Here is a 27,531-nt window from a genome sequence, read left to right as displayed (position 1 = left end):
TTTCAGAGATAAGCCTACTAAAGCTAGCAGAGGTTAAGTGACTGTTCAAGGACAGCCTGCTAATAAGTGCTGGAGCCAGAATTAACACTCAACCCTGGTTGGCTATAGTTCTACACTGCAGGTAGCAGTGGTTCAAAAGCTGTAGTGTGCCTCAGAATCACCTAGGGAACTTACTGAAGAGAAAACAAAAAGATTCCCAAACCCCAGTCCCCAAGATTCTGCTTCAAAAGGACTCCCCCCCCCCCCCCATGCTTACCAGGTATTTTACCACAGGAGCTGGGGCCTGACATTCCTCTGGTCAGGAGAAGAGACGACCGGCAGGAATACCAGTGAGGGATTCAGAGCATAAGAACCAAAACTACCTTGAGTCCTAAGAGTTCTCTAGCCTACAGTCTACAATCTTGAGGGCTCGCAAAAGAATTGGATATGACTTAGCAACTAAACAACAAGTTTTGTACTTCAGAGAAATTTCCAAAGCTCTGTGCCAGAGAAAATTCGGCTTCACAGAGTTCTCAAAGGAAATTACCATGTTGGCAAGAGCTGAGAGAAAGCAGCCTTCTCTCTTAATCTGTAAGTCACCCCAGGATTAAGACACTCAGGGCACCAAATGAATGAATTATGTTTGAGCTATGCAACACAGAAGACACAGGACAACCATGACCAACTGTAGGAATCACCTACACCCCAGAGCACTTTATTAAGACGTTATTGCTTATGCAGCTAGACACTGATTGACTTAAGCAAGTTTCCCTGTGCCTGGTCCCAGGCCACTCCATGTAGAGTTTCCCCAGGCAGATGGGAACTGGGTCGTTGCGAGGAAAGGGCAGGACCCAGAGAGGGAAGGATAACACCTCCGAGGAGCTCTAGAGGGGACACTGGGCCTTGAGAGAGCCCTTAGGGTGAGCAGAGATATCAGGAGTGTAGACTCAAGCCAGGGCCCAGGGGCAACATTCCCTGAGATGAGTCAAGCCCCAGTCCTCTCTGAGGATTCCAGAACAAAGGCTAGGTGTGGAGAGAGCAGGGGGTTACCTCCAGGTGCTGCCGGAGCCACGGAAGCATGGCAGAGGCCTGGGTGATGGACATACACAAAACCTTCGGTAACTGGGCTTTCCTACATGACACTGGGAGATGAGCTATGTTATGGGGGAGCTGTGTACCATGGTTGGGCTGGAGCATCCAGCACCAGGCCTGGGGGGCTATGGGTCTGCTGGGGTGACCACAGCAGGCAAGGAAAGCCAACTGCATTCACACAGGATGAAGCAGCATGCCTCCTCCCTCAGCACAGGACAACTTCTCAGGCCTCTGAACGGATGCTCCCCTAATTCCTTAGTCTGGAAGAACTTGTGGGGGTGGAAGTTTCCTCAATCAAACCCAGCCTTCAAGTCTCCCAGGGATAACCTACCTCCAGAGACTAATGTGGCTGCTCCCACTTCCCCTGCTTTTCTTACAAGGCACTTGTTACAGGGCTGCTGAGGGGAGGGGTCAGCACTGGGAGATGGCTCTGATGGTGGTGCCCAACCTACAGGTCAGGAGTCAGGGTGGAGGTGGTGAGGGGCTAGCGACTGCCGTAGTACAGGCGTACTGCCAGGCCGATGAGCAGTGTGGCCAGGAAGAAGGCAGCGGTGAGCTGAAGCCGCAGCAGGGCGGCTGACAGCACGGCGTTGACCACTAGAGAGCAGGACACGACAAAGAGGCGTGTGATACTGCTGCCATGTTTCATGACGGCCGACATGAGTAGTCCATTCAGTGCCTGGCTCAGCACCACGAGTGCCGCCCAGCCCGAGAAGCCCTCCAGGAGGCCCGGGCCGGGGCCACCACCTGCATGCAGACCTAGGTTCAGGAGCACACCAAAAGAGTAAAGGAAGAGGTTTTGAAGGGCCAGCGGCAGCCGCTGCCGCTTCATGAGCAGCTCTGTGTACACAGAGGACAAGCCAGAGATGAGGCAATACAGGATGAGAAGCAGCAGTCCCAGTGGAGTGATGTGCAGGGGCATGGGGCTCGTGGCAGCTGCTGAGGGGGGCCCGGGAAGGGTGGTCCCTGGGTCCTGGAGGCCCCCGGCTGCATAGCAGGCTCCGGCGGCCATCAGCAGCAGCAGCGCTAAGCCCTGGCGGGCAGAGAGGCGGTGTCGGAGGCAGAGGCAGTAGAACAGGGCTGTGCTTCCAATCTTGAGATTGCTCAGCACCTGGTAGGTGCTGGGGTCCATGTAGCGTTGCAGGTAGATCACCAGGTTGTTGTTGGCGCCGTACAGCAGGGCTGACAGTGCGAACGGGGCTGCCTGGCGCCAGGGTGGGGTCCCCTGGGGCCATGCTTGCCAGCCCACCAAGAGGGAGAGGGCGCAGAGCAGCAGCTTGGTCAGTTCAGTCAGCAGTACAGCTGAGGAGGGTCGGAAGGGCACACGGCCATCCACGTGGCACAGTGCCAGCAATGGGGCATGGGCACCGTACATAGCAGTGGACAGGAGCAGCATGAGGGTCCAGCGGGCCTTCCTGGGACGGCCCAGGCCTGGCACACCCCCGTCCTCTACATTCATGCCCAAACTAGACCCTGGGTGGCTTGTGTAGCTAGCAAGGGGTGGTAAGGTGGGGGTGGGGGTTGTGACACGTTCAGGGAAAATCAAGTTATGGAGCTGGCTCCCAGGAGGGAGGAGCCTTGAGAGAGAATACTGAGAGTCAGAGTTAGCTGCAGACTCCACAGTAAGGGCTAGAATTGGAAGGGTGGGTGGCTCTCGAAGCCATGGTCTTGGGGCCAGTCCCATAGGGTTATGGAGGCAAGGGGTTCAGGGTGTTGGCTGATAAGCCACTGTCCAGTCTCTGCAGGAAAGGAAGCAAGGCTGAAGGTGGTGGGAAAGCTGGAGACAGCAAATGGGTGAACGCCAGGGAGGCCAGATTTGGCATCTGTGGCTGAAGGCCTCCACCTGCTCCCCAGCTGCTCATCCTGCCTCCCTCATGGAATCCAGAGCTAGTCGGGCCCTTTGCGCAGGGATTGAAGATAGTCCCTCAATGTCTTCTCCACATTGGGCACAGCATACGCCTGAGCTACATATATGCCAGTGCAGGTGCCCACGGCAAAGCCCAATACTGCTGATGCCCTCAGTTTGGCCACCACATAGCCAGCCAGGAAGCCCTTGAGGAATGGGGAGGACAAGAATGAGGCATCCTGTGGAGGAAAATGTAGGAGAAAAGTCAGCCGGGCTTTCCCCTTCTCTACCTAGGAGCTACTCAAGCCAAGCTTAGCACATCCCACTCCTTACTCTGGAAAGCTGTAGTATGCTCACCAAAGTTTTTCAAGATTCTGGGGCAGAAAAAGAACCCAGGAGTCATGACCACACAATGTCAGAACCCTGAGGTCCAAAAGCTCTAACCAGAAAAGCTCACTGAGAGAGATGTCCCTGATGAATCCGAGCTCTGCCTGCTTCTCCAGTCTTATTTCCTAGCATGCTGCCCTACTGCAGCCAGACCAAACTGCTTTCACTTCTCATGTTCATCATGCTACCTCACACTACCAGGGTTTTGCCTGTGCTGTTCCACCTGCATGGAAAGTTCCCTCCTCCCCCTCTTTACCCTGTTAACCCTTATTTAAGATTCTAGTTCAACTGCCATTTATAGGGAAATGTTCCTTGGGGGTCACAAAGAACAGGAACTCAATAAACAACAAGTTGCTAAATAAATCTCTACCATCCATTCAAAAGCATATTGGATAATAAAGCCTAAGAGGGATGGGGTGGTGGTGGTAGGCAGCAGGCACACCTTTCTTTACCTGGCCTACACCACTGTTGACTTCATCTTCCACACGCTGCTGCAGGCGTTCCAGCTGGTTCTTGAGAAAAGCCAGGTCCTTAAGCTTGGGAAGAGAATCCTAGGACAAAGAAGAGGCTGGCTCCAGAAGGCTGACACAGCCCTCTACCCTGCTCAAGTCTGAGCCTGAGAAACCTCTTCCTATAAAACTTTCTTGATGTGATAGTAGTAAAAGAAGAAAGGCATTGAAAAATAAAGAATTCACATGAGCGCGTGGGAAGGGATGACAGACAGGATCTACATCGGTAACTTACAAACACTCTTGCAGGACCTTTATACAGCAAGCAGTGTATAGGGGAAGAGAAGGGACAGCTAGGGGACTTTTAATTAGGTTTATCAGGCAAGCACCAGTTAGTCAGTGAGTGTGTGCGCGCACTCGTAGTCTCTCAGTCATGTCTGACTCTTTAGACCCTATGAACTATAGCCCTCCACGCTCCTCTGTCCACAGGATTTTCCAGGCAAGAATACTACAGTGGTTGCCATTTCCTCTTCCAGGGATCTTCTCCATTCAAGGACTGAACCCAAATCTCTGGGGTCTCCTGCACTGGAATCTTTACCACTGAGCCTCCTGGGAAGCCCACTAGTGAGTATAAGCTACCTGAAAGTCTGTCTCATCTAGTGTGTTTGGAGGCCTAACACAGGAACCGCAGGTACTTAGTAAATGTATGGGTGGTGCTGAACTTCCAGACTAATGATGAGTAATGGCCTGAGGCAGTTCCTTGGACAATTTGGGGGTAAACCTGATTTCTGCCTAGGTTTCTCCCCCTTCCTCCCTAAAGCCACCCCAAACAGAATGTGTGGATGTATGAGCTGGAGTTTGGTGAGGAGATAGGGAAGGCGGCTGTCTGCAGGAGTGTGAGTAAATGAATTCAGTGATTCTGGTCGCATATAAGTATGAAATTAGTAAGTGCCCAAGGAATGTGATCAAAAACGGATGTGTCTCTGTGGTCTAGAAACTTCCAATCTCTAGAAGGAAAATTTAGGGGGTTAAGGAACGGAGTAGAGTTAGGAGTGTCTGCAAGTAACTTAAGAATCGCTATGGTCCAAGAGTGGAAGGTGGGGGGACACCTGGGAGAATCCCTGGCTCTGCTTGCCTCGCGTAATGCTCTGCCACCCCACTTCCCCTTACTGAGGCAGTTGACAGGAGTAACTTCCCTGGTGGCTCAGCTGGTAAAGAATGCTCTTGAAATGCGGGAGACCTAGGTTCGATCCCTGGGTTGGGAAGATCCCCTGGAGAACGGGATACCCGGAACGGCTACCCATTCCAGTATTCTGGCCTGGAGAATTCCATGGACTGTACAGTCCATGCGGTCGCAAGCAGTCGGACACGACTGAACAACTTTCACAGGAGTAAAAGTTTGCCCCCAGGAGAAACAAGGGGCACTCTCATCCAGGAGCCTTTCCAATTGTCGCCTCTCCCCAGGACTAAAAAGGTGGGAAGCCCACCCCTGACTGCAGACAATCCTCATATCCACTCACCTTGTCATCCGCCATCTTCCCTGCAGAACTTGTTGCGCAGGCGCAGCACCGCCTCCCCCCTGGCAAACGCTACCGCCATCTTTACTGAGGGCACAGGTACTTCCGGGGCATTTCAGGAAAAGGTGGAGGCGCTTTCCTGACCGTCCGCTTTTCGCAGATACTCCCACGTGACCTCTCTCATTGAGCAGCACCCCCACCCCCAAGCCGCGCCAGGCTTCGTGTGCGCGTGCGCAGACGACCTGAACGCGATGATCTCACTAGTTCGCGTGTGCGTTCTGCGTCCGTTCTCCTGGAGGATCTTCCGCCGCTTGATGAGCTCACAGTTGAGCGGTGACGTCACCGTGTGCGCCGCGGTCCTTGAGCCTCCCCTAGACTCTCGGACGCGAACGCGCAGCCACTGGGGGATCCGGACGTCTTGTTTACACGCGCCGCCTCTAGACTGGAGGCGCTACCTTGGCGGGTCCTTTCCCGCCCCTAGGACCCGGCCTCTGTTCCTCCCTGTGTTTGTGCGGCGCCAGTAGGCCTGGCGGGTTCCAGCGCAAAGAGGCTGGACTTGTAGGCACAGTAGCTCCGGAGGCGTGCTGGGCTGAGTGAGGGCCGGCGAAGGCCGGCGGGAACGCGACCAGGGCTATGCTGGGCAAGGATTACATGCTGGCCATCATTCTGGTCAACTGCGATGGTGTGCACAGAGGGTCCAGATGGGAGGGTCGGTAGCTGAGGGAAGACGAGGGAGCGTGAAAGACTACCTTTGGCTCAAAGACAGGGAGCCTGTCTTTAAGTTACTTGCGTACATTATGTCTTGGGATGAGGACCAGGGGACAAATGAACCCAGATCTTTGCAATGCAATATCCAAGGTTGGAAGCGCAAATATGGGATGGTGTAAGGGTTATGACAGTGTTATTCTGAGTCCATAAATAAGCTCTCCCTTTCCAATCCTACGTTCTTGTAGACGACTTGTGGGGGGACCAGAGTCTGGAGGGGGAGCCAGGCCTGCCCCCTGGCTGGAGGAAGATCCGCGATGCTGCAGGTACTTATTATTGGCATGTACCCAGCGGTAGCACTCAGTGGCAGCGCCCAACCTGGGAGTCAGGAGATGCAGAGGACCCAGGCAAGGTAGGTGGAGTGTAAGGAGAGGGCCTGAGCTCATGTGTGGACCTAAGCCTGCCACACTGACCTATCCCCCTCTCTACAGAAGACAGAGGGAATTTGGGGACTTCGGCCCCCCAAGGGGAGATCCTTCTCCAGCCTGGAGAGCTCACTGGACCAGAGGTAAGGGGGAGAGGCCAGGCAGAAATGAAAAGCTTGGGGTTCCATAGCACCCAAAGATGTAGCTGGACCTGTTACAGTCTGCTTTGCAGCCCAAGTTCTGGGGTGGCACAGTGGTAAAGAATCCACTTGCCAATGCAGGAGATGCAAGAGCCGTGGGTTTGATCCCTGGTTCAGGAAGATCCCCTGGAGGAGGAAATAGCAACCTGCTCCAGTATTCTTGCCTGGGAAATCCCATGGATAGAGGAACCTGGTGGGCCACAGTTCATGGGGTTGCAGAGTGAGAAACTACTGAGCCACTGAGCACACACACATACACACTATGTTCTTGGTTCTGTCCCATATTCTTGATTCTCCCGGTGTTTCATTCCTTGATCCCAGCTCTGTTTTTTGCTGTATGGTGGTTTTATGTATTCTGGGTCCTGACCTGTCATGCTCTACATCTTGTTGACCACCCTACCTTCTGTCCATGGAGGTTCCTATCCTGTGTTCAAGGGTCTTCTTGTCCTGATTTGGGGCACTGGTCCACATTTTGGACCCTGCTGCATGTTTGTAAGTTTTACTCTATGTCCTGTGTGTTGAATTTTTCCTCAATTTCTAAGCCATGCTCTATATTACACTTATGTAATATGTCCTGGGCCCTGTCTGAGTTTACATTTGGGACTCTATATTCTGCTTCTTATCCCACGTCTTGTGCCCATCAAGTAGTCTGGTTCTCACCATTGTGCCTTCTGTAGGAATTGTGGTCCTTTTACGAGCTCTGCTCTATTCCAGTAACTCTCTGTCCTGGTATGGTGAAGAATCCTACATCCAGAGAATGGAGCCAGGGGCTAAGGTAGTGACTTAAGCCTGAAGGCCAGCCCAGGACTTTGGGGAGGGTTCCCAGGGAAAGGTCAGGGGTGAGACTGGGCTGAGCGGAGGTGATAAAGGGTGGAGGGAGTCTCCAGAGGGTTTATATATGTGGAGACTGTGACACCACCCACCCTACTTCATCCTGCTTCCCTTACTCAGGGTCCTTCTGTCCTTTCCTTCAACCCGTCAGTGCTTTGCAGTCCGCTCTCTGGGCTGGGTGGAAGTACCTGAAGAGGACCTGGTACCGGGGAAGAGCAGTATTGCTGTCAATAACTGCATCCAGCAGCTGGCCCAGACCCGAAGCCGCAGCCAGCCCCCAGATGGTGCCTGGGGTGAGGTGAGCTGGTTGACCCTTTGAGGTATTCAACTTAGCATCCAGCAGAGGTGGCTGTCCCTGAACTGCCTATTCCCCATGGCAGCCACCTTCATCTGAGTTCTGACCTGACCTCTCCTTGGCAGGGCCAGAACATGCTGATGATCCTGAAAAAGGATGCCATGAGCCTGGTGAATCCCCTGGACCACAGTCTGATCCACTGCCAGCCCCTGGTGCACATCCGTGTATGGGGTGTGGGCAGCTCCAAGGGCCGGTGAGGACCCCCTGCATTCTTGGAAGTGAGAGTTGCTTCTCCTTCCCCCTTGCAGGCTGTGATTCCCACTGATGCTCATTCCCTGTATTGAACCCCTGGACACAGGTCCTCTGACATGGACCCAAGCTCTGCCTCCCCTGCCTGATCCAGCCCTGGTTGGGGAGGGTGGGCTCCAGCCCAGCAGGGACAGACAGGGGAGAGTCTGAGAGGCTGGGCTGATTCTCTCCTGTGCTCCCACATGCTTCTGGAACAGTGACAGGTGAGTGACAGCCAAGTGCCTTGAGCTCCAGCCCTGATCTCCCTGTTCCATCCCTGCGTTAACTCTGACTTCCAGCTTCCTGCTGGCACTGCAGGCCCCCGCCCCCACCCCCGCCCCATCTCCAGTCCTGCCCTACCCCCATCTCTGACCCTGCCAGGGACTTCGCTTTTGTGGCGGGTGACAAAGACAGCTGTATGCTCAAGTGCCATGTGTTTCGCTGTGACGTCCCTGCAAAGGCCATTGCCAGTGCCCTACATGGGCTTTGTGCCCAGGTAAGGGCCAGGAGTCGGGCAGGGAATGTGGGTATGTTGCTGGGTCTGAAGCTGCTAAGGTTGTTGGGTTAGGGTGGTATTGGCTCCCTTACCTCACTTCCCCCTCCCTTCACCGCATGCTGTCTGCACCGTGTTTCAGATCTTGTCGGAGCGAGTGGAGGTCAGTGGTGATTCCCCTTGCTGCTCACTAGACACCATCACCCCTGAAGACCTGCCTCGACAAGGTATGGAGTGGGGGGCAGGGCTGCAATGCAAAAACAGGCTACTTTGGTGAAAGATGGGGAGGGGGATATTTAGTACTTCTCTGCAGATAGAGGACTTCTGAGATATCCTTTTCCCAGAGATCCCAAACCCTAAATTGTAGGAACATCCATGGGGAGGAGGATATTTAGTACTTCTCTGCAGATGGAGGACTTCTGAGGTATCCTTTTCCCAGAGATCCCAAACCCTGAATTGGAGGAACATCCATGGCCTTTTCCCTACTTGCTCCAGTTCCCTTAGAAGGGTGGAGAAAGGGGTCATTGAGAGAGTACCCAGACCAACTTGGTGTATATATTTCAGTGGAGCTACTGGATGCCGTGAGCCAGGCTGCTCAGAAGTATGAGGCACTGTACATGGGGACCCTGCCAGTCACCAAAGCCATGGGTGAGAACTGAGTGGGCTGGAGGGCTTGGGCTGTGTAAGGGAAGTGGAAGGTGGAAAAGGAAGGATCTACCACCATTTCCAGAGTGCTCCCATGGCCTTCTGTAGCTTGGGATGTACTGCCCTTCTCCACTCAGGATTTGAAGCCTGGCCCCAGCTATTCTGTTCCCATCTCTCTGAATCCTAAGTCAGTGAGAGGGGCTTAGACACTCCTTGCAGGTCCTTCTTTACGCCTGGGAGACACTGAGGTAGGCATGTTCCCCTAGGCATGGATGTGCTGAACGAGGCCATTGGTACGCTCACCACCCGTGGGGACCGGGACACCTGGGTCCCTGCCATGCTCAGTGTGTCTGACTCTGTTATGACTGCATATCCCATTCAGGTACCAGCCAGAAAAGGGTGAAGTTGGGAGCTGTGGAGGGGTGGGCGGGGATGCTATGTGGTTACTGCTTGCTATTGGAAATGCTTAAGGGGTCCAGCTAGTATCTGACCCTTCAGTGACTAGGCCTGATTTGGGCAGGCAGAGGCTGGTGCAGAGGAGGAGCCACTGTGGCAGTGTCCTGTGCGCCTCGTGACCTTTATTGGTGTTGGTCGTGACCCACACACCTTTGGTCTCATTGCCGACCTGGGCCATCAGAGCTTCCAGTGTGCAGCCTTCTGGTGCCAGCCCCATGCAGGGGGACTCTCGGAAGCTGTGCAGGCGGCTTGCATGGTGAGTTAAGGGTGGGAATGGGTGGGTGGGATTGCCCTGCAGCTGCTCTATTCTGTTCACTGGAGTTTAGGACTAGCAGCCTCTCCAGATCACAGACCAGCCATGCCAGGGCTGACTGTGGTTCAGGAGTATTTTATTTAACCCTCACGCTGTTTTTCGTAGGTTTTAATTGTCAGTATTTAAAGGCCAGGACATTTCACATAATAGCTATTCCTGTTTTTCTTTAAGTATCAGAAGCTCTGACACTTGGGTCCATACACGTACATTTCAGCAAAATTGTGTAAGGGCTGTGCCGTATAGGGTGAACATTCTCTTTCCTGTTTTCTCTCATTTCGGTTGTTTTCTGGTATCTGGGCATATGAATGTGGGGCATTTGCACTCAGTTCAGTTCACTTACTCACGGAAATATGAGTAGTTGCCAGAACTCAACCATACTTGACCCTGGGAATTCAGTGGTGTGGAAGGCATGGCCTTTTCCCTCACAGAACAGTTAGGTTAGAGCAGAGATAGATGAGAAGGAAGTTGTACATCACAGGATGATGGACGCTTTGGCCCCTTCAGAGGTTCAAGGAGGCTCTCGGAAACAGGTGATAGAAAACTGAGAGTTGAAAGTCCAAAGAGGGAAGTGTGACCCAAGTGAAGGGGAGTGGTTTCAAAGGTGTGCTGTCAAGTACAGGGAACCCCAGTGGTCAAAGTGAGAGGGATGTCAGTGTCTGAAAGAATGTAGTTTATCTGGGGTACACCGGTTGGGGTGGGGGTGGTGGGTGGGGGAAGGATGGATGGAATGAGAGACAGGGGCCGAAAGAATGGCAGAATCCAGGTCACAGAACTTACAGAGTAGGGTGATGAGTTTGTTTCATCCTGAGGCACGTTGAGCCATTTGAAAGGTTTTGAGCAAGACAGTGAAGTCAAGTTTGTGGATTTGGAAAATGACTTAAACTACAGTACGGGTTTAAGGTTTGGAAGACACCAGAGAAGTAAGAAGACCTTGTATACCCTGTTGAATTCAGGAGAGAGAAGAGCAGGGAAGTTTTGCACTGGGACTGGGTTGTAGAACGTCCCTTTGACGAGGGACTCCACTTTGCCAGGGGCCAGTCCACTGTAAGGAGAGAGAGAAAGCCAGCATAGTGGTAGGTATGGTTAAGAACACAGGCCCTACAGTCAGAACTAGTTTTGAATTCCATCAGTTTCTGACTCTGTTTCCTTGGGTAAATCATGTATTCTCACTGAATCTCACTTTCTTACTTGCAAAATGGTGATTATAACACCTGATAAAAAACTGAATCAAGTAGAGTATACAAAGAACTTAACACAGTGTCAAGCTTTCCTTAAATGCTCAGAAAATGCCAGGTTTTAGACTTTTTGTTAATGAGCTACCTGTAAATGTTGTAGGGGCTCCAGACATGGCAGGTTACCCACTTCTTTGCTCCTGACACCTTGTCCTGCGGAAGCTTTCAGGGAGTCCAGGGGCCAGAAGGAGCTGGATCCTCACATTCCTCTTCTCCCTAGGTTCAGTACCAGAAGTGTCTTGTGGCCTCCGCAGCTCGAGGCAAGGCCTGGGGTGCCCAGGCCCGCGCCCGCCTGCGGCTCAAGCGGACCAGCTCTGTGGACTCCCCAGGAGGTCCCCTGCCACTTCCCCTGCTCAAAGGAGGGGTTGGGGGTGCGGGAGCAGCCCCTCGAAAGCGGGGTGTCTTCTCTTTTCTTGATGCCTTCCGGCTGAAACCCTCTCTGCTCCACATGCCCTAAGTTAATTGAGGAGGACTGGGGAAGGAGGCTCTGGGTCCATGCCCAATTCTGTACCCCTTCTTTTCCCAGGGGCCTGTAGCCTCTCACCTTTTGGAGCCTTCTCTGTGTGCCCCACTGATACTTGCCCACCCTCTCTTGCCCAATTCATTATTTGTGTGGGTGATCGAGAGGCCCTGTACCACAACTTAGGCTGCAGGCTCTCCTTTCCCTGGGTCCCTGTGTTCCTTGCCCCTGTCCAACCCTGGACAGTTGGCTCTACCTCAGCAACACTTTATAGCAAAATCAGTACAAATAAAAATCCCTCAGTGACCTCACTGGATGTAAGTATATTGGGCCTGGGACAGGGTTGGGAGTTAACAGCCTGTATGAGATGAGTGTCTATATCTGTCTTTGGTGTTGGTGGCAGCTGTTAGTCACATAAGTGGATGGGAGAGTTGGAAATCTGACTTCATTTAACAAGTGTATTTCTAAAGGACTTCTCTGTGCTAGGCATTAAGTCGTTATTGGAGGTGTCATCAAATAGGGGCTCCACCTTCTGAGACTGTCAAACAAACGAAAGCCAAGGACTGAAGAGAACATGCAGTACAACTGGGGAATCTCAGAGGGTTGTGGGAGCTCAGGTGAGACACCTCAGAAGTACCTGGTCTAAGACACTTTAAAGTGTACTAGGCTTCCAGACAAATATATTCCAACCAAGAGAGTGTAAACGTTCAGGGAAGTGGACAGAAGTTCTGGAAGTCCACTTGGCTAGATTACAGTGGAGCATATGTGGGGCAGGAGCTTCTGGTGGTATAAACTTGCTCCTGAGAGCAACTGTGATTTGGAGAGGGAACCCACAGGGGACTTAAGCTCCTAGAGCAGCACCTCCTGGAAAACAGCCCCATTTCGTACCATATAGTCCGCACTCCCGAGTGTTAACTAGCTGGAATAGTCGGAGTTGGAGCAGGGTCTCGACAGCGATTTTCAGCGTTCCTGAATTGTCCAGCCTGGAGGGACCAGGAAATCAGCCCTGTCGGGGGCGTGTCCCAGCCAGCTGGCTGCGGCCGCCCCGGAAATGACGTGATGCCCCGTTGGCCGTGCGGAAGTGGAGATGGCGGAGCTGTATGTGAAGCCGGGTGAGCGCGGCGGGTGGGCTCGGGGGCTGGGAGGCTGGGTCCTCCCCTGGCCCAGGCTGGGGGCGGTTACCGTGTGGGGTGCGGACCCTGTCTCCCCGCCGGGCTCGCTTCACGTCGTCTCACTTTTGCAGGCAACACGGAGCGCGGCTGGAACGATCCGCCGCAGTTCTCCTATGGGCTGCAGACCCAGGTTGGCGGACCCAAGCGCTCGCCTCTCACCAAGAGGGTCGCCGCTCCTCAGGATGGATCCCCCAGAGGTGCGTAGGGCCGTGTGTGCCGAGACCCCCGAGAGTGGGCGGTGCCGGGATAAGCTTGCCCCGCGAGCCTATTTTTCTTTTCTGAGGACTTACTGAGGGAGAGAGAGGTTGGAGTCCCAGAAAAGGGCTCGGTTCAGGCCTTTTTCTGAGCTCCGACTCGATGGACATGGGTTTGGGTGGACTCCGGGAGTTGGGGATGGACAGGGAGGTCTGGCGTGCTGCGGTACGTGGGGTCGCAAAGAGTCGGACACGACGGGGCGACTGAACTGAACTTTCTGTTGCCCAGGTTTGTCTCCAAAGAATCTGTGCTTTCGTTCAACTGACCTCATCCAGCCTTACGATTTCTAATGTAGTTTTTGTTCCCAAATTATTTTCAAATTCTGTTCCAAACTTGGATTTTTTTCTCGGAACCCCGTGGTGGAACATCTATTTGTTATGTTCTACCTCGTCACTGGACTGTATGATAAGCATCTCAGAGTTAACGTGTCATTCATGTAATCAGTATCATCTACTGAGCACCTGCTGTGTTTGAAGGCAAACTAGACAGCAGTGAACAAGACAAAAAGTTTTTTCTTGGCATACACAGTATAACTTTGGAGAAAGATGAAATGGTGGTAAGGACTCTGCAGGGAAATAAAACAGGGTGATGTGAGAGTGATTGGGTAACCAAGGTATCTGAGGGGTTGACATTTAAGCTGAAACCTGAAGGATTAAAAAGGCAGTCACTCAAAGATCAGGCGCAAGAGTATTCCAGGCATTAGAAAACAGCTAGTGCAGAAGCCCAGAGGTAAGTTTGGCAAATTTAGACTAAAGGAATATCTGATAGCTAGAGCATAGGGGGCTAGGGATAGAGTTAAAGATGATCTGTGGCACTGAAAGGGTGCCACAGATGGCACCATGGTAAAGAATCCACCTGCCAGTGCAGGAAATTGAGGAAACACAAGTTGCAGGAATTTGAGGAAACACAAGTTCGATTTCTGGGTCAGGAAGAGCCCCTGGAATAGGAAATACCAACCCACTCCAGTAGTCTTGCCTGGAAAATTCCATGGACAGAGGATCCTGGCGGGCTACAGTCCATGGGGTTGCAAAGAGTGGGACATGATTGAGTGACGACTGATGTGACCCTGAAAGGGGGCTCAGATTCAGCTCTTTTCACCCCTCTCTTATCCACACCTATAATACTGCAGTCATGATATAAATCGGTTTTTTAGCCTTATCACTACTGGCCTTTTGGGCCAGATCATTCTTTTTTATGAGGGATTGTCTTGTACATGTAGGTACATTGTAAGATGTCTGCAGCATCCCTGGCTTCTACTTGCTGGATGCCAGTAGCACCCACCTAAAGTCCTGACAGTCAAAAGTGTCTCCAGATGTTTGGAGGCAAAATCTCCCCAGATTGAGAAACACTGATTGACTTACATCTTTAAAAAGATCACTGTGTTTGCTCTGTGGAAAACAGATTTTACAGAAGTGAAAAGAAAAACTATAACACAGGTAAAATATAATGATAATTTGGCCAGGGGTTGGGAGTACTAGAGGTAGTAGTAATTGGATGGATATGGGTATGTTATGGAGGAAGTCAGTAGGAATGAGTAGATTACAGTAGGTGAGGTGAAAGAAGAGGCTATGTAACTTACATTTTTTCACTTGAGGAACTGGATGGTGTTGTTCATTGATACGGGATAACGGTTTTGGCAGGGGAGGAGAAAAGCAAGTTTTCTGTCTTGGCTATGTTGAATTTGGGCTGCTACTTTGGGGAGAGCTCTGGGCCTGAATTATAGAAATGTGTCACTATCATATGAATAGTATTTAATGTCGTGAACTTGAATACAAAAAGTAAAGACAGGATTCAAGACAGAACCCTAGGGTTCTCTAGCATTTCAAGGTTGAACAGAGAATTAGCAAAGGAGGCTGAGAAATAGCCAGTGAAGTAAGAAAAGTAAAATTACTCTCTGGGAGAGAGTAATATCTTGATTCAACCCTGATGAATGCTGCTGAGAGGTAAGTAAGATGGAGAAAAGGGACCACTTGATTTAACAGACATAGCAGATCCTAACAGAATCCAGTGATCCTAACAGAAGCATTCAGGAGTGATGAGAAATAGGGCAGTACCTGAGGATGGAATGTGAGGTAAGGGAGAGTTCTGCGTGCTGATGGGATGGTTTAGTAGAGGGAGAACTGATTGCTCAGGAGAAAGGGATGACTGCAGGAGCAAAGCCCAGAGAAGGTGAGAGAGGTGGGTAGAGCCCAGCTGGAGAGCCTCTGGGAGGAGCGGGAGCCTTTCATCTATTAGAGAAGAAAGGAAAGCAGCTCCAGGTGCAGGTGGGTAGGCAGAACTGGTGGTGCGAAGATGAGTGTTCCTGTTTAATGACCTTTATTTTCTCAGTGAAATATGAGGCAGGGTCAGAAGTAGACATCAAGGTAAGGAAAATAAAGGGAGAAGGTAGAAAAGTTTATAGGCGATAAGATGTGAAAATAATTGTTCTGAAGAGGAGAAAAACGAGACAAAGTCTAGGATTTTCAGGCAGTGTTAGATGTTTTTTAAAATCTGCAGCTATGAATTTAAACCCATGTTCCCTGCAATTGAAGGTGGATTCTCAACCAGGAAGACCACCAGGGAAGTCCCTGTAGCTATATGAATTTAAAGGGAGTGATTTTAATGCACCTCGAAAATCTGAGTAACTGTGCTAGAGGGTTAGGAGGGGTGGGCACTGTTGTTGAGAACAAGGCAGATGATGAGAGGCTGAAGGACAGTGGTCACTGGAGGTGAGGTCAAATTGACAGACCAATTAGATGAATTACCAGCTATGTGCATATTAATACCTGAAAGTAATTTTTGACTTTTCTTCTCCAGTATTCTCATTTTTCATAGTGATTCTGCCATCGTGTCATCAAAGTCAGAAACCAAGAGTCACTCTTGGCTCCCGTCTTTCACCCCCGTTCCATCAAGATTTGTTCTGTCTCCTCCTAAATAAATCAGACCACCCCATTTCCCCTTGTCTACTCTCACCTCTAATCCATGCCAGCATTCTCTTTCCTGGATTGTTGTTAACCTCCCAACTGGTATCCCTGCCCTTCTTTACCTAGTCTCATCAACTTTTCACAGACCATACAGTGAAAGTGAAGTCGCTCAGTTGTGTCCGACTCTTTGCACCTCCATGGACTGTAGCCTATTTGGCTCCTCCGTCCATGGGATTTTCTAGGCAAGAATGCTGGAGTGGGTTGCCGTTCCCTTCTCCAAGGGACCTTCCCAACCCAGGAAACGAACCTGGGTCTCCCGCATTGCAGGCAGACGCTTTACCTTCTGAGCCACCAGGGTGACATCACCCCCTGGTTTTATAAACCTGGCGATGGTTTCCTGTTACCATTAATGGAGTAATAGCTCAAAACTAGGCTTCCCTGGTAGCTCAGCTGGTAAAGAATCCGCCTGCAATGCAGGAGACTCCACTTTGTTTCCTGGGTCAGGAAGATTCCCTGGAGAAGGGATAGGCTACCCTTTCCAGTATTCTTGGGCTTCCCTGTGGCTCAGTCGGTAAAGAATCCACCTGCAGTGCGGGAGACCTCGGTTTGATCCCTGGGTTGGGAAGATCTCCTGGAGAAGGGTATGGCAACCCACTCCAATATTCTTGCCTAGAGAATCCCCATGGACAAAGGAGCCTGGCGGGCTACAGCCCATGGGCTCACAAAGAGTCGGACATGACTGAGTGACTAAACACAGACAGCTCAAGACCAAATTCCTCCAAAGTCCTGCAGGGTCTGGACCCCTACTTACCTTTCCAGTGAAAGCTCATAATTTCTCACTGTTAAGCATTTCTAGCCAAAAAGGCCTTGTTTCTGTTCCTTGAACAAGTTAGGACTTTTTTCTTCTCTTGGGCACTGCCCTTACCTCTACCTTAGTACCTGGTTCCTTCAACTCTATGACTGCATCTATCTCATCCAAGTTCTTAACTTTGTGAGCACTTTTTGCTACCCACTTTAGCAGCTGTACCTATATTCTTACACTTAATAATCGTTGTAACCTTGTGAAATAAGTGCTGCTATTGTAATATCCCTATTTTATAGAAGAGGAACCCAAGCTCAGAAGTTAAAGTTAACTTGCCAAATGCCACATAGTGTTGAGTTAGGGTAAACTTTGATGTCACCTTAGAAGGCCTTCCTTGAACACTCAGTCTAGGTAGGGTCCTCTACTACTATTCTGCTTTACCACAGCATCCACTTTTACTTCTTTGTATATAAGCCACGTTTGCTTGATCCTGCTCTATCTTTTCAGTCCCAACCTCAGAGACATCTCCTGGGCTCCCCCCAGTGGGGCCTCCACCTCCTTCAAGTAAGGCTTCCAGACCCCCCCCATTTGTGGGGAGCTGTCCTCCCTCCAGAATGGAGCCCATGGATTCCCCAGTCGTTGAGTCTGAGACTCTACTGGAAGATGTACTGAGACCTTTGGAACGGGCACTGGAGGACTGCTGTGGCCACATAAAGGTAAGTGGGAAAGCCCCCATCAACAGCCAGATGCAGGTGTGGCTTCCAAAGGTAGACCCTCTGACCCGATGAGCAGTCTTAAAGGAAAGTAGAGTGGTCTTCACCTTTTTGGCCCTTAGAATCCCATGGACAGAGGAGCCTGGTGGGCTACAGTCCATGGGGTTGCAAAGAGTTGGACACAACTAAGCGACTGACACTTTCACTTTCCTTATTGTAAAGTAGCACTATAGAATTAATTTTTAACCATCTGAAAAACTTCAGAAATTTAAAAATTTTAGCCATACACACATTTTCCTTGAAAGGAGATCCATAGATTTCATCAGATTCTTAGTGGGGCCTCTAATCTTTTCATAAAGAACCATAACTCAGATTGAGTGTAAAGTTCCTGGGCCAGACAGAGCATGTGCTGCCTACCCTGCCCCTGCAGGGGTGGCAGCACTGACTTGGAGGGCGCTTCTGTCTCGCAGAAGCAGGTATGCGATGACATCAGCCGACGCCTGGCTCTGCTACAGGAACAGTGGGCTGGAGGGAAGCTGTCAATGCCTGTAAAGAAGAGGATGGCTCTGCTGGTGCAAGGTATGGTGGGGTCCCTTGGTATAGCCTAACCCCTCATCCTGCCATGGTTGTCCGAATTGGACTAGGTGCTGAGATTTTGACTGATTGGGGGAGGGGGGAGGAGTGGCAGCAATATCTTTGGCTCCAGGTTGCTTGCTCAGCCCCTCTCTCTCCTCAGAGCTTTCAAGCCACCAGTGGGATGCAGCAGATGACATCCACCGCTCACTCATGGTTGACCATGTGACTGAGGTCAGTCAGTGGATGGTGGGAGTTAAAAGATTAATTGCGGTAAAGAGGAGTCTGTTTTCAGAGGAGGAGGCCAATGAAGAGAAATCCATAGCCACAGCTGAGCAGAACCAAACTGTACCAGGCATCCAGCATGACCTGTGATCCTGTGGGTTCCACACCATCTCCTGTGCCTTGGCATGGGAGGCTTCTCTAACTTGACTCCTTTTTACCACTGGGAAGACGGTCTGCCCGTGGGGAACTCTGGTCTGACCCATTTCTGGGACAAGAGGTCCCACCTGGACCACAACGAGGTTGCTTTACCATACCATATGCATTTCAATAAAAACATCTCAATATAGTGGGCCCTGGGTAGGAGAGATGAGCGAGCCCTTCCCATGTTCCCTCTGGTGTCCTTGACTGCTCTGCTTCTTTTTTTCCTCTATTCATCATGAATGGCCTTGCTAAGCATGAGTAGATTATCACCTGCTACTTTCCCTCAAATTACATGGAAACATAGATCCCTTTCTGGGCTGAGTCATCTATGTTTGGATGACTTTGTTTCAACATGACTTTGTTTTCAACATTTTTTTCTCTCAAAAGGAGGAGACTCCTTATTTGCATTGCATCACCCTTGACCTATGCAAGTGCTACAGAGATTATAACATAGCTATATAAACTGAAGGTGAAAAAGACCAGATTGTTGCAATATGGGAACATGATTTTTCCCCATGGGGGCAGGGGAGGGGGAGCAGGATTATGACTCTTTATCTGACTCACCAAATAAGCTGCTGCCTCGGTTTGGGCCCTAAGGTCTTCTAACACTTTGAGGACAACAGAACCAGGTGGAAGGGGCCAGGAGGTTCACATCATGCTGTGAGAAGGGAGAGTACAGGTTTTCAGTGTTGGAATAACGTTGGTACTTACAGGTAGGAGGCAGAAAAGGCATGGGGAGAGACCAAAGAAGGCTATAGGCTGGGGCACTGCCTCTTGTTTCCTGCTTTGAAACAACTAGGGAGGGACGGCTAGAGAGGCTGATTCTGGGAAGGGTGCTTCCTGGAAAGGCTGCAGCTGCCCTTGGCAGGGGTCAGGCTATTGCTGTTTACGGTTTGGCAGCTCCTATGGCCTGTCCCCAAAGTCTGCCTCAGGGTCTAATTGCTGCTCAAAGTGGGCCCAGAGGGAGCTAGAAAGGGACCTGAGACCTCTTATCCTAACCAGGTTTGCTGGGGCCCTTACATTATGGCTGAGCTGGGAAGATCAACATTGAGGAGAACACTGGAGCCAAGGCATTTCTTTGAATGTTTACTAAGCAGTCAGAAAGTGACATTCTCCATTCCCCTGGCCCAGCCTCAGCTGGAGCCAAGTGCCAGGGGTTGGGAGGAGTGCCTACAGACCAAAGAGAAAGTAGAGCTAAGGGCTTGGCAAGTTGCCCACTCCTATCCCTGGTCTAGCTGCCTCAGACCCAACATGGAGGCCCAGAACCAACATATCACCCCCTTCCGGATTAGATGAGGCCAGTAGGCCTTTGGATACCCCAGAGAAAGGAGGTAGCGGCAGCAGCGTGATGGATTCCTCTCATTCCACATATGGTCATCTGCACTGGATTAGATGTCCATTTCAAACTGTGCATCATCTGGGGAGAGAAAGGGCAGGACTGGTTGCTGGGCTGGCAGTCTGTAGCTTCAGTGTTAGTTCAGACAGCCCCCTCAGAACTGACCCCCGCCCCCAATCTACATAATTGGGGCTTTTGGGTTCAAAGCCATAGTAAAATTTTAGGGCCTGCTTTCCTTACCGGGTATCTCTTCCTCTGTCTCCTTCTGCTCCGTCAGCTCCTCTAGCTTGGGGGGTGGGGCTGTTGGAGGCGCTGTGATCCCGGGAGTCTGGGGGAGGCAGCAGGGAGGCCTCTGGGCAGTGGGCGAGTTCTTGCACTCCAGCAGGAACTTTCGGTCGTAGATGATCCTGGTGCCTGTCAAGGGGTAGGGGCTAGGTAAGAGGCAGGAGCTTGGGTACAAAGCTGTTTGGGACCCCAGACACAGGTCTTTTAGGGGCCAAGGGGTCATATCTTCCCTTTTCTTAAGGGTTACTGCTCTGCAGCCCAGTCAGGATCTCAGCTGACTAGCTCTCACAGCACTTGAAGGCTTCTGGGCCTAACCAAGTTGTGTCAGCACCGTAGAGCAAGTGGGGCATCCCAGCTGGTCTAGGCAGGGGCTTTTGGTTTAGGGGAGCTCCAGGAGCACCACCAGACTTGGAGCTCAAGAGCTTCTGGAGGTTCCTGTCCTCTGCTGGCTCTGAACTTCACCTGTTTGGTTCAAAAGGTAGTGCCTAGCCCTTCAGCCTCAGTTGGATGAGGAAGCCAAAGAACAGATGTGAAGGCTAATGCTGCCACCTGGGCTCAGACAGGGAGGGGCAGTGCTCCTGTGAAACCCAGGGACAGGCTCTTATCCCGACCCCTCCCAAGTCCTGTCAGGCTCAGCTCAGCCCAGAGGACTTGGCCCCTGCCATGTGGTCACAAGGCCCTACCTCTTCTCCTCCCTTTCCCCTGCGTGGCAGGAACCCCTGAGTAGGTATGATTCCAGGCTGCTCCACCAGTCATCCACTAGGCAAGCCAGCCAGCACAGCGGCCTAAAGCCCCTGCCCCACGACTGCCCCCACCTCCAGCCCCTGATCCCCACCACTTGCAGCTTTGCAAAACCCAGGTGCTTCCTGCTGAGGCCACACAGCCGAGGGGCCAAAGCTCCTGCTATAACTCCCAGGCGGCAATACTGGCAGGGGTAGGTGAACAAGGAGCCCAGAACCCAGGCCACAGTGATGATTTCTGCCCAGAGTCACCCGGAAAATAGGCACAAGGCCATGTTGCATCACTTCGAGGTTTTAGGGAACTGAACTTAAGTTCCAAGAACCCACCCCGCTAAAAGCTAAAACGTGCAAGGGGTCCTGCACACAACCCCAGCCTGCAACTCCCCGCCCACGCCCGTCGACAAGCACATGCAGGCCTGCCTGTTGCCTGTCGACCCTGGCCCGGCCCTCTGACCTCGGCGGGGGGCGGGGGGGTAGTGGCGTATAGCGTGCCGCTGCCCCCTGGCGTGCTGCCGTAGCAGTTGGGCAGCCCTTCCCTGCCCCCATGGATTGGGCAGCTGGTGGATGAGGGCATAGGGAACGGAAAGAGCAGGAAGGCAGCGGCTGGTGCTGAGGTCGCAGAGCGTAGTCTGTCGCGGACTGTGTCTACCACGTGCGGTCGCAGCCACAACACCGGGACGACGTCACGCCGGGGGCGGGCCGGCCGTCATTCAACCCGAAGATCCCGCCCTACCCTCGCGGGAGCAAGCCCCAAACTCAGCGAAAAGTTGGAGCGTGTCCCGGGACCCGCAGTGGTCTCCAGTTCCTCCTGGCCCCAAATAGGCCAGCCTGCTTTTGCCTATGAGCGCTGCAGCCACTCAGTCATTTGCTATTTACTATTTCCAGCGGGTGCTGGGAGCGTGTGAGGTATGGCACACGTTTTTTGTTTGTATTCATCCATTCCTAACAGTTGGATAGTAAGACACTATTATTAGTTACAGTTACAAGTGAGGACACCAAAGCCCAGAGAGGTTAGGTCATGGTTGGAAGTCACGGATCTTGTATTAGGAGCGGGGGCTGGGATTCATACTTGAGTGCGTCTGATTTAAATGTGTGCCCCTAAGCACAGCTATTATGCCCCCCGTTAATCAGTTTCAGTACATGGTTAAAGTGCCTTGATGCCCTGGTGCACAGACATTAGTTGTGGAATAAGTGGACTGATTAAAGGATGAATAAAGGTTGGAAGATACAATAGGCCTGTTCTTTGATCTCTGCCACAGCTAACCTCAGTTCAGTTCAATCTCTCAGTCGTATCTGACTGACCCTGCGATCCCATGGACTGCAGCATGCCAGGCCTCCCTGTCCATCACCAACTCCCGGAGTCTACTCAAACTTCTGTCCATTGAGTGGGTGATGCCATCCAACCATCTCATCCTCTGTGGTCCCCTCCCCTGCCGTTAATCTTTGCTAGCTAACCTCACAACCTCAGAAAACTAAAGAAGGGCTGGGGGTTGGAAAGGAGGGGTTGGTTTTTTAGCCCTCTGGCAAGACAGAGCCTGGGTTGTTTTTTTTTCTTTTTGCCAAGTCTCCAAGCATGTAGGATCTTAGTTCCTCAATCAGGGATGGTATCCAAGCTCCCTGCAGTGAGCACTGAAGTGTGGAGTCTTAACCACTGGCCCAAGAGTGGCCTTTAAAGAGATTTTTTGATGTAGGCATGATGAAAGTCATGAAAGAGATGGTAAGAGAGTAAGTTCTAAGTTGAGCACACTAAAAATCTCAACTTGATCTAGTTGTTTGCTGCTTGGCTTCCTCAAAACCAGTATACCCTTCACCAGTGTCCCCCTTCTCTTCCAGCCAATTAATTATAGGCCGCCTGATTTAATGCATTTATTAGTATTAGTTAAGCTTTGGCTTCACTAAATTTTCCTTCAGCTCTGATTTCTTTACTTATTAAAAAAAAAAAAAACGGTATTTTACAAGTCATTGCTTCTCAAATTTTACCGTACACATAAATCACCTGGAGATCTTACTAAAATGAAGATTCTGATACAGTAATTAGAACTTGAAATTCTAAGCTTTTAATAAAATTCCAGGTGATGCAGACCCTTAGGTTTGCATGTCCTTAGAATCACACTTCAGGTAGCAAGGATATAAATGTTTTATTGTTCCAAAAAGGCTTTTGAGCCTCTTATAAAGTGGTATATACCGGAAGGAAGTGTTTTCACAATAAGTGCTGGAGCATAAGGTTTGGGATCAGATTGTGAGGAACCGTCTATGACAACTCAACTTTTAAGCAAGGTAAGTAGTCTAATGAGGGGAGTGAGACATGGGATGGAGAATAGTGAGACTGAAGGTGAAGACTCCAGCCTAGTGAAATGGGGTGGGTAAGAAGACAGTGGCTGCAAGGATGGAGAGAAGTGAAGGGGATCCAGATACACAGAGGAGTAAGGATAAGGTGACTGATTTAAGGGTAGGGTGGGAAGGAGATAAGCTAGGATAAGTCCCAGTCTTGTGACTTGAAAGTCTTGGTAGTTTATAATACCAACTAATAAGGAAAACAAGGGGAGGGGCATATATTATATTGGGTCATATATAATGTGTGTGGAATGTTCAGATGGAAAACACTGGAGAATGTTAAGTAAGGAGCCAGATGTACAGGTCTGAAGCTACAGAGGGAGAACTCTGGGCTAGTGATTCAGATTTGGGTAGAGTAAAATCTAAGGCTGTGGGATAAGATTCCTTGGGGAGAAGATACATCAAAAGAAGAGGCCTGGGCACATCTGTATTTCTTTAAGGGGTAGTGGAGGAAGAGGATTTCACCAGAGGAGAATGGGAAAGACCAGTGAGAGCAGGAGAACTACGAGCCAAGTGTCAAAGGCTGTCAAGAAGGATCAGTATGGAAGCGAGGTCTCCCATCTATTAATCTCTTCTAAAACAACAGCAGCAGTTACTACTACGATAAGACTACCACCAGAAGCTTACTTTTCTTGAGACACTGTGTGCTACAAGGGTTGGGGAACTAGAGAATAGGTAGTTGGATTTTAGAGAGAAAGCCAGATCCATCATCCATTCAACCTGCATGAAGGACCAAGAAAGATTTTCAATCAGAGGGTTTTTGTCAACACTTATGGGAAATAGATGGGGAAACAGTGGAAACAGTGTCAGACTTTTTCTGGGCTCCAAAATCACTGCAGATGGTGATTGCAACCATGAAATTAAAAGACGCTTACTCCTTGGAAGAAAAGTTATGACCAACCTAGATAGCATATTCAAAAGCAGAGACTTTACTTTGCTGACTAAGGTCCGTCTAGTCAAGGCTATGGTTTTTCCAGTGGTCATGTATGGATGTGAGAGTTGGACTATGAAGAAGGCTGAGTGCTGAAGAATTGATGCTTTTGAACTGTGGTGTTGGAGAAGACTCTTGAGAGTCCCTTGGACTGCAAGGAGATCCAACCAGTCCATTCTGAAGGAGATCAGCCCTGGGATTTCTTTGGAAGGAATGATGCTAAAGTTGAAACTCCAGTACTTTGGCCACCTCATGCGAAGAGTTGACTCATTGGAAAAGACTTTGATGCTGGGAGGGACTGGGGGCAGGAGAAGAAGGGGATGACCCAGGATGAGATGGCTGGATGGCATCACTGACTCGATGGACACGAGTCTGAGTGAACTCCGGGAGTTGATGATGGACTGGGAGGCCTGGCATGCTGCGATTCATGGGGTTGCAAAGAGTCGGACACGACTGAGTGACTGAACTGAACTGACTGACCATTAGAATATAGGAGCTTTAAAAAGAAAAACAACTTAAACTCAGAGATCTGATTAAACCTGTAGGGAAATGCCAGGTCTCTGCTACCAGGCAAATTACTTATAGCTCAGTCAGTAAAGAATTTGCCTGCAGTGCAGGAGACCCAGGTTCGATCCCTGGGTTGGGAAGATCCCCTGGAGAAGGAAATGGCAACCCACTCCAGTATCCTTGCCTGGACAATCTCATGGACAGAGGAACCTGGTGGATTGCAGTCCATGGGGTCGCAAAGAGTTGGGCACGACTGAGCGACCAATACACACACACACAACATCAGTATCATTAAAATAAGATAGGAAGAGATGAAAAGCAATCACAAAATAGGTTTGTAATCTCATCATTAGATTTACAATCTTGTTTTCCAAATTAGGTCTTTAAGCTCAGGCTCCTGCCTTTATTGGATGTGGTCTTAACACACTTAAGTTTTGGATACTCAACCATAGCTGTCAATAACATTGACACATGGTGACACATCTTTGAGCGTGAATAGAAAATGCAGCATTATTAGAGTCCCTCACCCCAGGACAGGGTCCACTGGAAAGATGTCACAACCAGCCACATTTCTTGGTAGAAGAGCTCCAGGACTAGTTAGAGAACAAGATGTTCAGAAGCTGTTTTCATACAGTTTGATTGCCTCTTCATAGGTTTACAATGTGGTACAAAGGTCTTAAAACAGTGGGACAGAACCATGTATACTAAGTACTCTTCTCTGTCTGGCTTGAAACTCTAAGATGATCAGCCTTTCCCCTTCTAAAAGCCACCTCAAACTAAGGATGGTACCTCCTATACTAATTTTGAGGTTGGGAAGACTTGGTCAGAATTTTCAAGATGGAAACTATAGTTCCAGGTCCTGAGATCTCTTACCTCTGGCTGGGAGAGGCCACCATTGGCTGTCCAACTCTCTTCTTCGGTCTGGTTAGCTGAGGTGATGAAATTTCCCCTTTGAGAGCAGGGACTGAAGGAAGCAGACTGGCCTATAAAAGGGCAAGTCAGCACACTGTAGCCACAATAGGTTTAAAGGGTCTTAAAAACATCAATACTGTTATTGGTGGTGGGATTTTATTTTATTGAACACTACTTGAAATAAGTAGGTTCAGAAACCTTGATGATACAGTTTTATTTCTTGAATGAGCTGTTATTCATAGGGTTTGATCTATGCCTCGGCAGGATGTTCCTTTTATTTTTTCAGCAGGATGTTTCTTAATGACTTGAGGACTCACTATGGGTGTGCAAGGTTTTCTTCTGCCTCCACTAAATCCCCAAAATCAATAATGGCTCTCACAACAGCAGGCTTTTGATTCCATGTGAAAACAAATGGTAGGGGCTCTCAAACCTCAGCAATGCATCAGCTTCTAGCAGTCCTATACCACATATTCTCATTCATGAGACAAGTAAATCTGTTAGAACTAGGAGACCCTTTTGAGTTGTTATACTAAATTTCATTTTCAGATGAGGAAAGTGAAGCCCAGAGATGAAAAATGACTTGCCTAAGGTCATACAGTATTGAGTAGCAGAAATGAAAAGAGAATTTAGTTTTCTGACACTTGTTCCACTCTACCCATTTTGCCTCCCCACAAATCCCTTGTATATTTGAAAATAATTAAGTTCTTACCTGAGCTAGGTTTAATCCAAGGTTCAGGTTGGTAAAATAGCAGTAAAGTAATGCCAGGAAGAGGCAAGACAGAGGAAGAAGAGATTATAGCAGGCAAAATGTAGTGGGGAGTAGGCTACTGGGATTCAAATAGAAAAGAAGGCAGTACAGATAAGGACAGGAAGGAGGGTATCCTAAATAACTGCTACAAACTGCACAGCTGCTATTTGTTCCTAATTCTCCTAGGGGTTTCTCATAATTGTATCTTCTTTTGGGTTCTAGTTCCTGACCTGAGATCAAGTTTCTCATTCTGTTGTCCTCAGGGTGTAGAAGATATTGGAAGAGCTCTTCCAAAAATTCAAATGTACTTTAATTAGTTAAGATAGAACACCACTTACTTTTTGTCCCACTGAATAATTTACTTAATATTATCTCTCACTACATGTTTCATCAAGAGTAGTTCCATTCATTTCACTAATATTAGGTGATTTTTTGGGGGGAGGGGGTGTTATTAGTGATAACTGGAAACAGCAAGATATGCAGGTGATCCTAGGGGTCCTTTGTTCCCCTCAAGGTGAGGAGGTCTCTTGAGACTACCTGATGTGGTTATTAAGCACTACAAAGGCAATAGCTTTAACACCAGTGACAGTTTCTAAATCCAATCAAAATAGAAAATAAGAAATCTTTCATATGTAATATAATATAGAAGACAAAAGAGCCAGGTATGTCTAACATAGAACAAACATGGTGTATCTCATCTAGTGGTGGCTCTAGGAGGAGGGCAGAGAAGATTAAGAACTCCTGTTTGTATGAGAGTAGAAAAGTGTTTCTGGTATGGCTGTGCTCCTAGTTACTATTTTTCTGTGCAAGCTTCTTTGCCTTAAAGTGTGTTCTGGCTTCTCTATCAGTCTCCAACATTTTGTTTTCTTTTTTAGATTGCTTTTATCTAAGACCAAGTAATTCAACCACATTACAACATGAACAAGTTGATAACTGTTCTTTTCATTGTGATAGTTTTTTTCTTCTCTATTGCATCAGATTCTTGGCATAGCTTATAGTTTGGCCAAAGCAATCCATTCCAGGGTTTCTGAGTTTAGTTTGTTGACCATATTGGCTGTTCATGAAACTAAGCTCAGAATTAGTCACATATTTATAAACATTCAGCTGATTTGACAATACAACAGAAGTACATGAGTCACTTCACCCCCTCCTATGTCCCAACTGAAAACTTACACACCTATAACCAAAATAAATCTTTAGATTAAAAAGTCAGGAAGCACAAAAGGAGTCTGAAGGGTGATCTGGGTGTCTTAAGTTTGTTCAGTGTCATCTGACTGAAAT

The 27,531-nt window shown here is 49.7% G+C and overlaps 6 protein-coding genes across 10 annotated transcripts in view; 2 read left to right on the top strand and 4 right to left on the bottom strand.

Moving 5' to 3' along the window:
* Positions 1–657: 657 nt before the first annotated feature.
* Positions 658–5,307, bottom strand: LOC105615270 (SLC35A4 upstream open reading frame protein). Its single transcript, XM_042250573.1, has 3 exons — positions 5,274–5,307; positions 3,757–3,855; positions 658–3,156 (listed from the first exon to the last, which is right to left on the bottom strand). The coding sequence occupies exons 1-3, from the start codon at positions 5,286–5,288 to the stop codon at positions 2,959–2,961; spliced, it is 312 nt and encodes a 103-aa protein (XP_042106507.1). The 5' UTR covers positions 5,289–5,307; the 3' UTR covers positions 658–2,958.
* SLC35A4 (solute carrier family 35 member A4) lies at positions 1,556–2,530 on the bottom strand. Its single transcript, NM_001127270.1, has one exon. The coding sequence runs from the start codon at positions 2,528–2,530 to the stop codon at positions 1,556–1,558; it is 975 nt and encodes a 324-aa protein (NP_001120742.1).
* On the top strand, positions 2,816–11,924 carry APBB3 (amyloid beta precursor protein binding family B member 3). Of its 5 annotated transcripts, XM_060415845.1 has the most exons (13): positions 2,816–4,377; positions 5,218–5,369; positions 6,224–6,387; positions 6,467–6,543; positions 7,278–7,375; positions 7,583–7,729; positions 7,852–7,979; positions 8,396–8,510; positions 8,650–8,734; positions 9,072–9,155; positions 9,419–9,534; positions 9,673–9,864; positions 11,374–11,924. In XM_060415845.1, exons 3-13 carry the CDS (start codon positions 6,293–6,295, stop codon positions 11,608–11,610), a joined length of 1,374 nt encoding a protein of 457 aa, XP_060271828.1. In that variant the 5' UTR covers positions 2,816–4,377; positions 5,218–5,369; positions 6,224–6,292; the 3' UTR covers positions 11,611–11,924. The 5 variants fall into 5 exon arrangements, with proteins under 5 accessions (XP_060271828.1, XP_042106504.1, XP_027826116.1 ...); XM_042250570.2 differs by lacking the exon at positions 2,816–4,377 and having other exon boundaries at positions 5,069–5,369; positions 7,315–7,375; XM_027970315.3 differs by lacking the exons at positions 2,816–4,377; positions 5,218–5,369 and adding an exon at positions 5,593–5,952 and having other exon boundaries at positions 7,315–7,375.
* Positions 11,925–12,679: 755 nt separating this feature from the next.
* On the top strand, positions 12,680–18,661 carry SRA1 (steroid receptor RNA activator 1). The gene is made up of 5 exons (XM_004008865.5): positions 12,680–12,725; positions 12,857–12,982; positions 17,253–17,461; positions 17,929–18,037; positions 18,195–18,661. The coding sequence occupies exons 1-5, from the start codon at positions 12,701–12,703 to the stop codon at positions 18,404–18,406; spliced, it is 681 nt and encodes a 226-aa protein (XP_004008914.2). The 5' UTR covers positions 12,680–12,700; the 3' UTR covers positions 18,407–18,661.
* An 869-nt stretch (positions 18,662–19,530) lies between these two features.
* Positions 19,531–21,459, bottom strand: EIF4EBP3 (eukaryotic translation initiation factor 4E binding protein 3). The gene is made up of 3 exons (XM_027970317.3): positions 21,289–21,459; positions 20,034–20,212; positions 19,531–19,874 (listed from the first exon to the last, which is right to left on the bottom strand). Exons 1-3 carry the CDS (start codon positions 21,390–21,392, stop codon positions 19,846–19,848), a joined length of 312 nt encoding a protein of 103 aa, XP_027826118.1. The 5' UTR covers positions 21,393–21,459; the 3' UTR covers positions 19,531–19,845.
* Positions 21,460–24,902: 3,443 nt separating this feature from the next.
* The window catches only part of ANKHD1 (ankyrin repeat and KH domain containing 1), a 109,555-nt gene continuing 106,926 nt past the window's right edge, over positions 24,903–27,531 (bottom strand). Inside the window, exon 35 of the mRNA XM_060415840.1 lies at positions 24,903–25,573. Coding sequence (XP_060271823.1) covers positions 25,460–25,573 — 114 coding nt within the window. The 3' untranslated portion in view covers positions 24,903–25,459. The remainder of the gene's footprint in view (positions 25,574–27,531) is intronic.

Source organism: Ovis aries, chromosome 5 (assembly GCF_016772045.2).
Source record: "Ovis aries strain OAR_USU_Benz2616 breed Rambouillet chromosome 5, ARS-UI_Ramb_v3.0, whole genome shotgun sequence".
Classification (NCBI taxonomy): Eukaryota; Metazoa; Chordata; class Mammalia; order Artiodactyla; family Bovidae; genus Ovis; species Ovis aries.
The sequence above is the reverse complement of the archived record's forward strand: the minus strand, read 5'-3'. Positions and strand labels throughout refer to the sequence as shown.

What these genes read in the sequence shown, in the direction of transcription:
- SLC35A4 (NM_001127270.1), bottom strand. Translation starts at nt 2,530, where the DNA reads ATGAATGTAGAGGACGGGGGTGTGCCAGGCCTGGGCCGTCCCAGGAAG.
- APBB3 (XM_042250570.2), top strand. Translation starts at nt 5,084, where the DNA reads ATGGACTGTACAGTCCATGCGGTCGCAAGCAGTCGGACACGACTGAAC. An exon ending in ATGCAGAGGACCCAGGCAAG is followed by an intron (nt 6,388 to 6,466) that starts GTAGGTGGAGTG and finishes CCCTCTCTACAG; the next exon opens with AAGACAGAGGGAATTTGGGG. An exon ending in TGAAGACCTGCCTCGACAAG is followed by an intron (nt 8,735 to 9,071) that starts GTATGGAGTGGG and finishes TATATATTTCAG; the next exon opens with TGGAGCTACTGGATGCCGTG.
- LOC105615270 (XM_042250573.1), bottom strand. An exon ending in TCAACAGTGGTGTAGGCCAG is followed by an intron (nt 3,157 to 3,756) that starts GTAAAGAAAGGT and finishes TTTCCTCCACAG; the next exon opens with GATGCCTCATTCTTGTCCTC.
- SRA1 (XM_004008865.5), top strand. Translation starts at nt 12,701, where the DNA reads ATGGCGGAGCTGTATGTGAAGCCGG. An exon ending in GGAGCTGTATGTGAAGCCGG is followed by an intron (nt 12,726 to 12,856) that starts GTGAGCGCGGCG and finishes TCACTTTTGCAG; the next exon opens with GCAACACGGAGCGCGGCTGG. An exon ending in GATGGCTCTGCTGGTGCAAG is followed by an intron (nt 18,038 to 18,194) that starts GTATGGTGGGGT and finishes CTCTCTCCTCAG; the next exon opens with AGCTTTCAAGCCACCAGTGG.
- EIF4EBP3 (XM_027970317.3), bottom strand. Translation starts at nt 21,392, where the DNA reads ATGCCCTCATCCACCAGCTGCCCAATCCATGGGGGCAGGGAAGGGCTG. An exon ending in ACGCTATACGCCACTACCCC is followed by an intron (nt 20,213 to 21,288) that starts CCCGCCCCCCGC and finishes CCCCTACCCCTT; the next exon opens with GACAGGCACCAGGATCATCT. An exon ending in GACAGAGGAAGAGATACCCG is followed by an intron (nt 19,875 to 20,033) that starts GTAAGGAAAGCA and finishes TTCTCTCCCCAG; the next exon opens with ATGATGCACAGTTTGAAATG.